At 45.3% G+C, this 15127-nt stretch overlaps 1 protein-coding gene across 2 annotated transcripts in view; it reads right to left on the bottom strand.

Moving 5' to 3' along the window:
* Nucleotides 1-433: 433 nt before the first annotated feature.
* LARP7 (La ribonucleoprotein 7, transcriptional regulator) overlaps nucleotides 434-15127 on the bottom strand; it is a 681751-nt gene continuing 667057 nt past the window's right edge. The window contains exons 12-13 of one of the 2 annotated variants that reach the window (XM_069630982.1): nucleotides 6118-6209; nucleotides 434-814 (exon numbers count right to left, since the gene is read on the bottom strand). In XM_069630982.1, the coding sequence (XP_069487083.1) occupies nucleotides 734-814; nucleotides 6118-6209 (173 nt within the window). In that variant the 3' untranslated portion in view covers nucleotides 434-733. The remainder of the gene's footprint in view (nucleotides 815-6117; nucleotides 6210-15127) is intronic. The other variant, XM_069630983.1, reaches the window with a different exon arrangement.

Genomic DNA, 15127 nt, shown 5'->3' with positions numbered 1-15127 from the left:
ATGGCCCTTGAATAAAATCTCAATGTAAACTAGATTGAGCAATTGTGGCTAGAATATCTCCTTGAATCATACATCTCTTGTTTAAATTATGTGTGTTACCAGTCCTCTTAGTTGGTAATACTAAGTGTGATTCAGTTTGCGGATTGATGGAGTATGTTTGTCTACACTCAAGCATTCTGTCTAGAGAGCCTGTAAATACAACAATCTGAAACATAACTAGCTGGTTCTTCACTGCTTTACAAGCTGAATAGAAAATACTTGGCCTTCCCTCACAAGTCACAAGAGAGATGAGAACACCACATGTATGTTGTCTTGGCCTACAGAAAGGAGTACATGCACATTAAATATGTTTTTTCATAAGTTGCTAAAGTTCACAATTTCATATACTTGAAATTAATCTTGAATTTGCAAACAATACACTTTCAAAGAATGCTTTAAAAATCTAAAACATTTTTATTCCACGTTTTAAATTCACATGAATAATGAAAACTGTACATAGCTGACAACACCTTGCAAGCATATTTGCTCTTTAGGAGTAAGAAAATCAACACCGGTTTGAAATCAATCTGGTCTAATTGAACGGGCAAGAACAAGTATTTGAGACTGAACTTACACCAACTGGGGAAATGAATTTTTATGTACACAAAGATGCTTTTCACTTTGTAAAAAATGACATTGTACAACTGATTTGTGATATCAAATAAATGTCTTGACTATACAAAAACACAGTTTTCTAGAAAGTATCGCCAAAGCGGACATGTTTGCTTGCTTCTTGGGTCTTAGCCAGTCTGATCTTCTCAGCTTTAGCAATTAACTGCAAAGAAAAATCAGTAGTATTAGGCAGCTACTAAGGGTTGCCGTCTGCTACACCTTGCACTACAATTTGATTATCTATTAAATAGTTTCCTTAAAAAAACATTAAGAATGAGATTAAATAGCATCAACGTGAAAAAGTGACATGAATCCACATATATAAAACATAAAAACACACTATAGAGCCTTAGAACATTGAAGGTAGCTCCTACTAGAACAATCATTTTTACGAATGCCAAACAAGTAAACTGGATAGTTTAATAAGGCATTAAAAAAACACAAACATGTTATGTATAAAAACAAAAAACAGGTTGTCATTTTTTCGAATTCAAAAATGCCGAAAGTCATTTTTTCGAAAAAATAATGTCGAAAAAAAGTCATTTTTTTTAAATACGTTTTTTATTCGAAATGGGGGGGTTCCTCCCAACCCCCCTTTTTGAATTTTTTTGTTATCCCCGGACCCCAAAATAAATATATAATTAAAAAAAGGAATTGACTTTTTTCGACATTTTTTCGAAAAAATTGTCTTTCGACTTTTTTTTTAGAAAAAATGACTGACCACCCAAAAAACATGCAAGTACAATTCTCTTTTTTGTGAATGGTTTCTTATATCTTTTAGTGTATGATCAAATTCATGGTCGTCTGGTGAATAAGAGAATGGTTCTGTGTAAAAATGACAGTTTAATCAACCATGCCTTCCTCAGTAGCTAAATAGTTTCTCCAAAGTTGACGCATCTGTTTCTGCGAATTATGAAGTGCTTTAAAAGCAAAGAATAAAAACAGCACTTCATTATTCTGTGAACCAAAGGCTTTGCACAACTCAAGTAACATAGTAGAGGCCTTTCCCAGCAAGACGACAACTACGAAAAAAAAAGAAAAAAAAAAAAAGAAAAACGCGGAGGATATAAAATATATTTAAAAAAAATCAATCAACTGAGGCCGTTTTGGGCCGGGCCCTGAAGCCATCAGCTCTTAACTTTGGGAGGGTGGTGCAGATTACAAGTCACTCTGCAGGATAAGAGCACAACCCATTATGGGGAAAATAAATCAATAAAGTGAAACAAAAACCAGAAGAGTAATTTAAGTAAGGTAGGAAACATAGCAGAATATGCTGACCTCGCACTAAGCCAGCTGTCTTCAAACTTTGTAGGCCTGGGCCCACCCGAAGAAAATGTGGGCAGGCCGCTCCCCCTCCCCCACAAAAAGGTCAAATAGACAGCAAGTCAAAATGGCTATGAACTATCGCGGCCTACACCGCACCCTACTCCCAGTATAGTCCCTGGGCTCCCCCACCTGCTCCCATCACAGTCTCTGGACTACCTCATCCCACTCCTAGCCCAGCCCCTGTGCTCTCCCCACCCCCACCACAGATCCTGGACTCTCCAAACCCTGCTCCCACCACTATCCCATGGCTCCCGCCCATCCTGCTCCCACCACAGTACCTGGGCTCCCCACCCAGTTTCCACCAAAACAAACATTCACAAAGACAAAGCAAACACTATCATTCACATGAGCACCCATCACCATACACTCACTCATAACACACATATACATTTTAAAATAAAAAATAAATTAACATAAACGTACCTTCTGCAGGGGCCTGCGCATGGGGGCTGAAATGCCCCACTCCAGGCTGCTCTGTCCGTATGTGCGAGGAGGCACAGGAGTTCCCCTCGCACAGACATGCAGTGCCCCAGCCAGCATTTCCAATGAGCTATGCAAGGCTGGCAAAGCAAAACACCCCCAGCCTTGCATGGCTCAGCGAGTATGTGGGAACTGAACTGTCAAAGGGAAACCGTGTTTCCTGTTGACAGTTCAACCAGCCCAGGAGCACTCCCTCAGCTGGAAAAAGCCCCCTCGCCCATTATGGATGAGCTGCCAGGCTTGGACTGGCCTATAGGGCAATACAGCAAAATGCTAGTGTGGGCCACTCAAAATGGGCAATTTTTTGGCCAATGTAGGCCAGTTTGATGAGTTACTTCACTATGCAGCTAGTTGTTTTGGCCATTGTTGCTGAATAAATATACTTTAAATATCACAATTTGCTTATATTTTAACAAAAAAACACCACCTTGGGTACTATTCAAACAGTCTGACTAAAGGAATGAATATCGATTTGCAACTGCATGCCACTTTTTCATTGGTGCCTGAGACCGTTGTATGCTCCAGTCCGACCATGTGAGCTGCCTGTGCCCATTTCCTCCAATCTAAAAAAAGAAAATGTTTTACATTTCATGCTGAGCGCTCGCCCCCCACCCAACCGGACTGCCTGGGGATGCAGACGTGCTCCCGTACGGGGGCTCGCTCCACAGTTTGAAGACCTCTGCACTAAGCTATAAGACAATTTAGACGGCTCCATCTATGTAGTTCAATTTGTGGCAGAAGACAACACTTCAGACACAAAGCAAGCAAATATAGTCAAGCTGTTCCAACAAAAAATACCACTTCAGTCAAAGAGGGAATGAAGATACTGACCCACACTATTTCATAAATGTGCAGATTCAGAATCAAATTTCAACAGGTTGAAGGGTTTGAAAGAATGGAGTGGTGTCATCAGAATCACTCGTAAACTGAATGGGTGCACCTCCCTGCCAAGATTGCCAATTCGATGCATGACACCTCGAGCCAGTCCTGGTTTTTGCTTTTAATTGCATGCTGGAACTTGTTTCTTCCGTTACAAGGGTGGGCCTACAAGTTCCAGCATACAGCACAGGAAAAAAAACAGGACTGGCTCAAATATTCCACATGAAACAAGGAAAATTGGCAGCTGTGTGTGGCACTGCCCAGCGGTGGACCCAGCATGCCCATCGGGGTCCCCGTCCCTCCCCAGAGGGAAAATCTCTATGGCATCACGGCCAGAGCTCTAGGATGGCCTGGGGTGTTTCCCCCTTGCCAAGCAGCGGTCCCGGGGCGCCCCAGCGGGGTCCCGGTCCTTCCATGGAGGGAAAAGCTCCAATGCGCCCCCGCCAGAGATCCAGGACATCCTGGGGTGCTGCCCCATCCTTTGTGCCTGCCTCACACATGGGTCGACCGTTCCCTTTCCAGCGGAGGTCCCGAAGCACCCTGGTGGGATCCCTTTCCTTACTCGGAAGGAAAAGCTCCAACACTGCCCAGCAAGAGTTCCAGGACGGCCAGGGGTGATGCCCCTTCCCATGAGCACCTGCCTTACACACAAGTCGACCGCCGTCGCCCCTGCCCCGGCGCATCCTGGGGGCCTCCATGGCACTACCAGATGGCCATGCTCCGAGCCCGGTCATCTGGTAGTTGGCCATAGGAATGACTGGCAGGACCAGATGGCTAGCTCGTTCTGAAGGTCCAGATGCATGCCAATTTCAAAATTTCCTCCAGTTGGTTCCAGACGGAGGCTGGACACTTTCACAGACCTCCCCCTTTAACTCAGGGTACACAGATTACAAGAAAGTTTAGTCACCTTCCTCAGGATTGCTGTAGAGTGTGTGTATGGATCCAGTCTGCCCTCTACTTGGCTCTTGCTGCCCCACAAGGGCAGGCTCCGCTGAAACCACTGCACCCTCTACCCCCTAGCTGGCCAAGGGCTGTGCTGGACGTAATGTCCCAGTAGAGCTTGGCCTGCTGGGGTTGGGGGGGCCCGCCGGCCCATGGCAGGAAATAAAATTATTTAAAAAAAAGCTTTTGGTGCTATTCCGAGACGTCATCTTTTTTACAGGCAGCAGGGCGCCTGGCTGGCAAGAGAAACCTGGCTGACTTGCACATGGACAGCCTGTCCGTGTGCCTCCTCACAATCCATTGGATAGATTTGGCGCACTTGGTCTGTCTAGGTTTGGACTACTTGGCTGGCCTCAGCCATTGTTTAAGTAATTAGCTTCAACCCGCCTTGGGACAGTCTCGACTCGAGGGTATGCCATCTCGGGGAGGGCCCTCTTACGTGGGTGGCTCTCCCCTCAGCAGAACAAAGGCAGAGCAGCACGCCAGCTCCCTTGTGGTCGGATACCCATAAAATGGGAATAACGCCCACCAACATTGCTGACTTGTATAATGAAAATGTACAAGCATAGGTAGACACCACAACATATACAAACACTTGTACACCCATGAAAATATACGCCGAAATCCACTGAATAACTAATGCGGTAAGGAACAATATAACACATGAAAAGAAACAGTCAATCACGGTAGTGACAACTGTGCTCCTAGTCCATTGCCCCTTTCCTCCATACTGTATGGGTGTCTCCTCACGGGGGACAGGACCGGATCCATTTGCATAGTAAGAGACTTTTCCCCTTTAAATGTTGGTGGCAAGTGTGACCGCAAGTTCGCCCTCTGGTGCCATGCATCTGTCCCCCTTTTTCATGTGTCTGCTCCGGCAACCTACGCCAACTCATTTAAGAGGCCTGGAGGGAGGGTCGTATGGTAGGAAAGGTACTACAGTCTAGAAGTACATCATTCACTATGGTGGGTCATTTTCTTACCCCTATGCAAGTTCCCTTTCAACCATACTGCGTCGGTAGAAAGAAATATGCTAATCTATGAGAAAGATGTCTCAATGCTGCCTGGTAAAACAGATTGAGAACAAGCCTCTGCATGCAGAATGCAGTGGGAGAAGACCAGGTATCTATTGTGCTGATCACATCCCAGGGCACCAGTCGCTGGAATACAAAAGCTGTTGCCTTTACCCTCTCTGAGTGAGCGTCCAAGCATCAGAAAGGTGTCTTATTCTGCGCTTTGTAAGCTACAAGCATTTCTGCAAACGTCTGAGCAACAGAAGCTTTTGATGCTTGATGCCCCAGAGATGAACGACCAAATGTCACAAAAAGGCCCATGGTATGAGTCAGGTAGAATTTGAGAGCTCTTTTAATACCCAGACAGTGAAGGGTGTCCATGGCCCTCTAAGATGGGGATGGAAAGAAAGCCAGGATAGACATTTTCTGTTTAATGTGGAAGGATGAGGCAACGTCTGGAAGGAAGTATGCACCCACAACACACACTGTCCTTGTGCAACATAGCAAAAGGTTCTGAAGAAAAATCCTGTATATTACTGACCCTTCCGGCTAAGGTGAGCGCAACAAGAAGCACCATCTTCCATGTAACTAACTTGATATCCACTGAGGCCATAGGTTTAACCAATTTGTGGGATAATGCAGAAAGAACGAGGTTAAGGTCCCAGACCGGGCGATCCATTCAGACCAGTGAAAAACGTTTAAGCAATCACTCTCAGTATTTTGACTATGGGATTTGCTCAGGAGAATATAAACATTCCCAAATTAGAGATACAGAAGAATGTCAGCAATAAAAAATAAAATAAAAACATCAAACCATCCTGCTTACCTTTTCTGTTCCACGCTTCTTTTCTCGAGGTCGGTTTAGCTTTGCCTGACGGTCCACCAAAATCTTCTGCCAGTAGCGCTGTTCGTGGTCCCCTGAGATGACAGAGCAAAGAGGCGAACAAGAACTCAGACTATAATTTAACTTGCACAGGATCCCTTTGAAGCAGGTCTGCCCCTCTCTATCCCTTTACACAGGAGTAACTATCTGGCAAGAGAGGGTTGCTTGCTAGAGGTAAACAGAATATCCCTTACCAGACCACACAGAATGTTTATTTCTAGGGACAGGTATTGGGTCCCAGAATTCTTAACGACAGTTGTGTGATGAAGCGTCTCCATCCAATTTATAGAGTTGTTGCACTTTGTAAGTTTTAAGACTCATGCACAAATTCAGTTGTTTACACTCTTCACTAAAATGTTTAACAAGGTGGTTTGCTGCTAGAAACAAAAACATAATTGGAAGTACTTAGTTAACAAAGGGTTGCCCCACATACATTAATACTGAATAACTTAAAATGTACAATCATGAGTAACTAACACCACATCTAAAGGTTTGAACGAACATCTGCTCCCTAACATTTCATCAACTTTTGCAATGAATGTCAGCACACATTTCACACTCAAAACCAATAGATGGCCACAATTCCGGACAATGGCATTTATCTTTGTTTTGGCATCATGCCGCTTTTTTAAAAGAACACTTTTGTCCAAGGTAGCAAGCCCTTTGTTTGGGAACATTTGCCTGTTTGCTGCTTATGTGTAGCACTGGCAGCCCATAAGGCGAACCATCTCTGTTATGCCCTTCTTCACATGGATAATCCAAAGAGCACAAGTCTGGCTGAGATATGTAATGCCAAGGCAATTTCCCTTACTGTTGGTATTTGTCCAACAGCACCTAATGTCTGGTGAACAGATCTTCTCATACTCTCACTCCACCTCCTTTTGCAAAGGACAGTGATTTTCTGACTATGGAGGCAGAAGAAACAACCCAAGGCAACAGGCTAACACCAATGAAAGCCATTAGCTGGTTAACAAATCGAAAAGAAATGACGCGAATGCTGGCACTGACTGATAACCTCTAGAAGAGTTCAAGTAGTGAAACATTATCTAGAGATATACGTCCATATCTAGAGAAGTCCATGCTTCTCCCTATTATAAACAAATAAAACGTTCAGAAGAAAAACAGAAAAAGCTCCAATAAGCAAACACACCATTGTTTCAAGAATGCTATTCTCAACCTGCATGTAGGGCTTGGGAGGCTACCCCTATCTAAGCAACAGATGTGGCATCAATAAGATGTCCAACTGCCTAAATGGGGGGTATACACCACATCTAGACAGCAGTTCCTGAACAACAATCTATTGACACTGCATCACACGTGGCAATTGCAGAAGGGACACATCAGTTCAATTTGAAGGTCGTAATTTTGTGAGTAAAGAAATCTCTCCAGTAATGTGTTGTTCCAATTAGGTTTTAGGGCTACGCCCATTATTGAGCCATTCCAGCAGACTCATCTTGACACAAGGGAACCCATCATGTTGCCAGAGAAAAAGTCTCATATCAAGGAGACACTTAAGCCTGAATAAAAAAACCTCTTGAAGGTATCCTCCACGACCCAAGACAGTGCTATGTTTGTGTGGGCGATAAGGAAGGTTATTGGGAGGGCTGAATTCCAAATAAACTATGACAATAGGATATTGGCTTTAAGTATGATCCGTGAAATTGAGTGGTCAAGAGAAGCTGTGACACTCACTGCAGTGGCTCTCCATAGACCCAGGCAATTTCAGGTCCATGTGATGGTAGAGCACTGTACGCATTGTTGTTCTTGCCTCGGTTATGACTCTAGCACTTGCCACTTCTACCTCTTCCCCTCTAGAGACCAGATGGCCTGGAGGCAATGATAAGGTATATAATAGTCATGTTGCTGGTGCTATTATTCCACAATTCGATAAGACAGCATAAGATGATATATAAACACATCTTTTTGTAACATACAACTAAGTTAATTGTGGAATAGGAAGAACAACTCAATACATGTATATGCTAAATATTTGTACTATTGAAATGTAATGTACATTGTTAGATAAAAAATGTGTATGTACGGAAAGAACAGAATGTGAATGACTGGTAGAACATGAAAGTATTACAATAATATACACACCCTTACAACGAGGTATCTATGAATCACTTAGCAGAGAAGACCTGACAGACAATTTGATCAAATTGCACTTTGTCTTTTAACAATCCTCCAACACACACTAGTCCATTAAAGTTCTATTGGGGAAATGGTCACTTCTATTCCCACAATGGAAAGTTTTCAGCAAAATTTGATTGTATATCTCGATTAAAGAATAGCATTGTTATGTCTGATTTGAAATCCACAATTCCCATCAAATTAAATATCCAGCTCCTTTTTGTTGTTACAGAATCAATTTTACCCGTTCACATACTAAATATGCTAAATGCATATATGGCAGACATTACTTATTGTAATCATATTTCTGATGCTTCCATCTGCTTCGTTTCACATGCTTTGTATAGGCCGACATCTAGTGGTACAGGCAGAATATTGCATGACTTGTTTCCAAGTCTGAAAAGGGAAGTTGACTGGGCGCGTCTGTAATACTATCCCTAGTGCGACGTCCATTGTACCCATGGTCCTTCACGCATCAAGGGCCCTCAGATTGTTTTGTGTCTGACACGTGGAAGCATGAAGTGTATGCGTGAGGACATGAAAATATGTGTAAGATGTCAATGAACCTTCAACTCCAAGAGTGGAGGAAGGGTGGGTGCATGCAAATTTAAGCAGATACAAGCATCAGAAATACAATTGCGGTAAATAATGTATGCCTTCTGAGCCCTGTGGATCCACTTAGAATCACATGCTTTGCATAGACTAGCCAGCAGTACCTGAAGAAGGTGGTGGGATGTTTTAAGGTACAGCAGCAAAGAGATGTCTTAACACTGCTTGACCCACCTGTGAATCTTGTTTGGAATGTGCATCCAGACCGTAATGTGTGAAAGTTGTATAGAACTCCAAGTAGCTACCTTGCAAATGGCATCTAAAGGGACATTTGCAATAAAAGTTAAGGTAGCCCCTGACCACGAGTGTGCTATGGGCGTGAAAGGAAGAGTCTTGTATGAAAGGGAGTAGCAGATTTTAATGCATTTGACTATCCATTTTGAGATTGCTGACTTGGAGGCAGGATCCCCTTTTCTTCCAGTAGATATGGACACAAATAATTGATAAGTATTGTCATTGTCTTTGTCTTGTTAAGGTTATACATTACAGACCTCCTAAGATCTAATATATGGAGGCTCTTTTCTGCTGAATTGCTAGGGTTTTGGAAGAAAGCTATTTGTTCTATGGACTGGTTGACATGCATCTTTCAAAATAATTTAGGAGAAAAACGGTGTGCTCTTAGCACCACTTTGTCTTTACAAATGACAACAAAGGGATCTTGAACTTTGAGTGCTTGTAGTTCACGTAACCTAATGGATGTAATGGCAATGAGAAGAACAAGTTACTCACCAACTGGTAACCTTCTTTCGACTGGATGTTCCTCCAACGTATTCCACATCTTTGACATGCAAGGTCCACAGCTGTGCACTTCAGATACTTTTTCGGCAGAGGGCGTCCTGCGTCGATGACATCGGGTCGATGTCCTTCGAAGGCCTCTGTCGAGGGCGACGTCACCGGATGTTATAAATAGGACACAGCGCCCGTAGCATCAGTTTAAGTTTTAAGTTGTTCTTCGAATGGATTGTGTCCTCCAACGTATTCCACATCTTTGACAGACTCCTAAAGAAGTACCAGAAAATGGAGGAGGGAAAAGAATTTAGAGTACCCAATCAGATGGCGGAATAAAGAACAGCCTTACCAAAGGCCATATCTTGACCATGGATCGTATCCAGGGAGTAATGTTTAACAAAGGTGTGGAGCGAAGCCCATGTAGCGGCATCACAATTATTCCTAATAGGAACACCCCGCTGGAGGGCGGTGGAAGTAAACACTCCCCTAGTGGAATGAGCTTACAACCCTTCAGGAGGGTCCTTACCCGCCAATCGGTTACACTCCGTAATGGCGAGGATAATCCACCTGGACAAGATCTGTTTGGTAACAGCCTGGCCCAATCGGTGTCATGCATATCCTACAAAGAGTTGATTGCCCACTCTGACCCGGGACATCCTAGAACTATAAAAGCTTAGAGCTCTTAGGATCCAACCTATGGAGTCACTCCTCTTCCTTACCAGGTTGAGGAGGAGGATAGAAAGGAGGAAGAACCACCTTCTGATGCAAATGAAATTCAGATACTACCTTAGGTAGAAAGGACAGACGTACCCCAAGTACTACCCTGTCCTTGTGGAACACAGTAAAGGGCGGCTTAGAGGAAAGTGCCTGCAGTTTACTCACTCTGCGAGCAGAAGTAACCGCAACCAAGAACACTGCCTTGAAGGACAATAATCTCAAAGGACAAGAGTGCAAAGGTTCAAACGGAGCAGCCATGAGAAATTTCAAAACAAATTCAAATCCCAAACCGGCACCTGGAAAGGGGACAGCGGGAACACAGTCAGTCCTGTAAGAAATTGAGACATCAAAGGAATCTTAAAGTAAGAACATAGTTCAGACGAGCGCTTAAATATAGACAGCGCCGCCAGGTACCCTTTAAAAGGTACCTACTTGACGGCCCCTGTGGGCCAAACAAAGTAAGAAAGACAAAACCATAGGAATGGAGCACTGCAAAGGATCAAGACTGACCTCTGCACCAGTTGCAGAACTAGCGCCAATGGCAACAGTAAAGGGATTTTGGTGCAGGCCGCCTGGCCGAGAGCAACACCTCCATTACGTCATGCGGGAGGTCCCAATCCTTATACCACGACCTTTCAGATACCAAGCATGAAGGTTGAGAGTCTTGACCTCTGGATGGAGAACCTAACCTCCCTCACGCGAGAGCAGTTCCTCTCGGCAGGGAAGGCAGCGCGGCGGGCAGATGGACATTTCTAGAAGGTCCGGATACCATGCTCTCCTGGCCCAATGAGGGTCATGTGGGAACCGAACCTCCGTAATCTCTGTGAGACTTGAGGAATGACCGGGACTGGAGGAAACACATACAGCAGTGGGAATGACCAATCCACTACGAAGGCATCTCCTAAGGCTCCTCTTGGAGGAAATTCCCTTGAGCAGAATCTCTCGCACTTCTGGTTGGCACTGGTGGCGACCAGATCGACTTGCGGGGTTCCCCAAAGGGCAAAGATCTCCTGAAGGACTTCCTGAGCCAACTCCCACTCGTGAGAGATCATGCTCTGCCTGCTCAGAGCGTCCGCCGCCACATTTGTCTCCGGCTATATGAACTGCAGAGACCGAAATTCCCTGCTGGATGGCCCAGAACCAGAGCTGCATAGCCTCTCTGCACAACGGGAGTGACCCCTACCCCCCCCCCCCTTTTTGTTGAGGTAATGCATGGCCACTGTGTTGTCTGTCATGATTAGGACACTCTTCCCCCGCACAGACAGCAGAAAAGCCTTCAGGGCTAGCCTGATGGCCCTCAGCTCTAACTAAGGTTGAAGTGGAGTTTGGACTCAGACGGAGACCAACGACCGCTGGCGGTCAAGTTGTCGGCATGAGCGCCCCATCCTGTGAGGGAAGCATCCGTCACTACAGTCACCTGCGGCCATGGTTGCCAACATGGCTCCCCCTTCATCAGGTTCCATTCGTCGGCCCACCACAGAAGATCCTGGGACACCGAGAGTGGAATCTGAACAGGATCCGACATCTTGCCTGAGAACTGCGACCACTGCATCTTGAGGACCCATTACAGGGATCTCATCCTCAGCCTGGCCTCTGGCACCAGAAAATGCAGGATGCCAGGAGGCCGAGCAACCTTAAGAATTCGAAAACTGGGAGACTCTGGCCATGTTGAAACTTGTCCACCATCTGCACAATGTGATGAGTCCTCATCTTGGGAGGCGAGAACTTCCCCATGGACGTGTCCAACAGAGCCCCGATGTACTGGAGCTGTTGGGAAGGTGTCAGATGTGAAATCTTGAAATTGAGAGAGAGAAGCCCAGCCTGTGGAGGGAGCGGCAGGCGAGACCGAGATGATCCAACGCTTGCTCGGGAGAGCGCGCTCGGATCAGCCAGTCGTCCAGGTAGGGGTAGATGTGAATCCCCCTCGCCTGAGGTACGCTGCCACCACCACCATTAGCTTGAAGACCCTCGGGTGGAGGTCAATCCGAATGGCAGGACCCGAAACTGAAAGTGCGAGTCTCATGCCGCAAACCTCAGGTACTTTCTGTGCTTGGGATGAATCAGCACATGAAAGTAAGCATCCTGTAGGTCCACAGACACCAACCAATCCTGAAGTTGAAGGGCCTGGAGGACTTGTCCTTCCTGAAGTTTTTTCAATCAACGCAAGTCCAGGATGGGTCTCAATCCCCACTCTTTCTTTGGGATAAAAAAATAAAAAGGGACTACCATCCCTTGTTCCTCTCCGCTACAGGCACCAGTTCTATAGCACCTTTCTCCAGCAGGGTTAAGATTTCCTGCACAAGAAGCAGATCTAGAAGCTTCAAAGAGAGTTTCCCTGGTGGATTGTTGCGAGGCCGCTTTAGGAAGGGAAGGCAGTAGCTGTGGGCTATCGTATCCAGTACCCACACATTCGAAGTAATGGCTCTCCACTATTCGAGATGCTGAGACAGTCTACCCCCAATCAGCGAACCATGGGACATGGCCTCATGACTGTTTGAGCGGCTGCAGCAGTTCCTCAAGGCAAAGAGGCAGCTGCCAGAGCGGCTTTGGCACCTCTATTTTCCTACCACTATGGGTACTTTTCCGCTGCTCCCTTTGACTGGCGGCCCGGGTTAAGGAGAATTCTCATAAATGGTTGAGTTCACTTACCTACTGAGTCCCTCAGCAGCTTTGCTGGATTTCTAGGATTTCTTTTTTGCATGTGGTAAGAGTGTGAGCCTTTTTCCCCCACTCTTACATGTGTTGTGCTATGTGCGTTTCTACTTTGTGTGATCTTGGGCACTGGAGCCTCACCTACTGCAGGGCACCATATTTTTGATGTGTGTTATACAGCACCCTAAGTGCAGTGACACAGGGCTGTCTTTTAGACTTCCCACCGACTCCATTTTCTGGGGCGGACTACAGTGCCCCAGAAAAGGGTAAATTTGCCATAAACTTTACCTTAGTCACTTTAAACCACCGACCCAGTACACCCCATCTTCCATTGAGTACTCAAAGGGGTTAATTCTTATCCCTTTTGGTCTGTAACTCTTGGGGCATTGTTCTGCTCCCTTTACATTAAGACGTGGCTGGTGGCAGTGGTATCTACCCTAAAGTTTCTACCGCGATTATCTTATATAAACGTGGTAACGTTTTAGGCTATTATATTAGCCTCAAACATAAACCCGCTATACCAAATACATTTTATTTTGGCTCCGGCTGGGTTTATTCGCCATTTCTTTTTGTTAAAGTCTCTCGTGTTTTTCTCTGCGCGCCAAACCGGGGAGGACTCCTTTGTTCGCAGTTTTTCGCGGGCTTCTGCACAGAAGCCCTCCTTAAGGTGCATGAAAGTCTAGGTAGGCAGGATATGAGGAAGGGATCTTTGAACCCCTTCCATGGGTTCCCTTGGTAACCCAAGTCGCACTCCTGTTTAATTGGCTGAGGGGACTGTCCTTCCCAGGACAGCCACCCTGCTGTGTGATTGACAGCCAGGGTGTATGAATGGGGAAAAACTGCATAAAAAGCAGGTCTCTGGGACTGGAAAGGCAGAGTCGCCACTGGAACGAAAGAACCAACGAGGAACTGGCACAAGAGGACCCCTACAATGACTGAACCGCCCGGTGAAGCCCTGCTGCAGGTCCGAATCTCCAGAATCCGACAGAAGATCCTCCAGGAAACTTCTTCCCTTGAACTGGTGGGACCAACCAGTTCACCCAAACTGCAAGCTAGGACCCTTCCTCTGGTTGAATCCGCTGTACAGAGCTACAGTGGGCCGGATAGCCAGGAAGGTCGGACCCTGCTTGGGTTTTAAGGAGCACACCTTTTATTTGTTGTTTGGCGCTGCTGCTGGTTTCTTCCCTGGGTAGTGCAGGACCCTCCATTCTTCCTACTTCTGATCAGTCCGACAGTCGCTTCAGGAACCGTGAGCCTGCAGGAACGTCTACCTCAGCTACAGCCCCCTCTCCGTTTTAAGGTACTGTGCAAATCCGGTTGTGCGTTTCGTTCAGCCGCGGTGAAAGTGTTTGAAATCTTTCTCCAATCCGAATGCTTGTCCTTCTCTTCTCTTTGAACTTACCTTTCTACCAACCAACCTCGTCCAGAAACCGTGCCACAAACTTTACTGCGAACTACCCTGCACTGTTATCTTGAGCAAAAGACTTTTGAACCATTGACTTTGGCCCTAAGCGTTTTCTATCTGATTTTATCATTTTAGTCTCTCTTGTTCGCTTGCTCTGAGTACTTACCTGTTGGTGTGGATTCATTTCTGTTAACTTTTGTCTTTCCCTCCCTTTTAAATTGCTGGAGTGCGATTTTGCTCCCACTTCATTTTGTGAGCTTAACTTGTCTGGAATTTAAGGGAAGTGGTGTGGTGTATTAAGAAAGTGATTTTTTTTTTAACTGCTTTTAATAGTGTCATGTTATATAACTGAAGAGTGAAATAAATGTATATTCTTTTACTTGAAAACCTTGAGTTAGTGTTTGCCTGAATCATAGTAATTGCTGTCCTTTGTGTAACTATTTGATACTGCTCACTTACTCTTGAGATAAGTCTGGCTGCTCTGCTACCACTTTCACTGTGTAGTACAGGCTTGTACCAAAGGTGAAATTGTATGGTCACTTGTAGTCTTAATTGTGTGTGGTGTTCCCAAAGGGTACTGCATCTAATTCTGTTTAATAGGCCCCTCTCGTTCTACCAAAGGGGGAGTAGTAATAAAAAGTAACTCCCCTCTACTGCTGTACCCTACTACAAAAAGGCAAAGGTTGACGCACAGCTGCGCTTAAAGAT

The sequence above is a fragment of the Ambystoma mexicanum genome, chromosome 6q (assembly GCF_040938575.1).
Source record: "Ambystoma mexicanum isolate Mex_15411 chromosome 6q, UKY_AmexF1_1, whole genome shotgun sequence".
Taxonomy (NCBI): domain Eukaryota; kingdom Metazoa; phylum Chordata; class Amphibia; order Caudata; family Ambystomatidae; genus Ambystoma; species Ambystoma mexicanum.
This window is presented reverse-complemented; position numbering and strand designations above follow the sequence as displayed.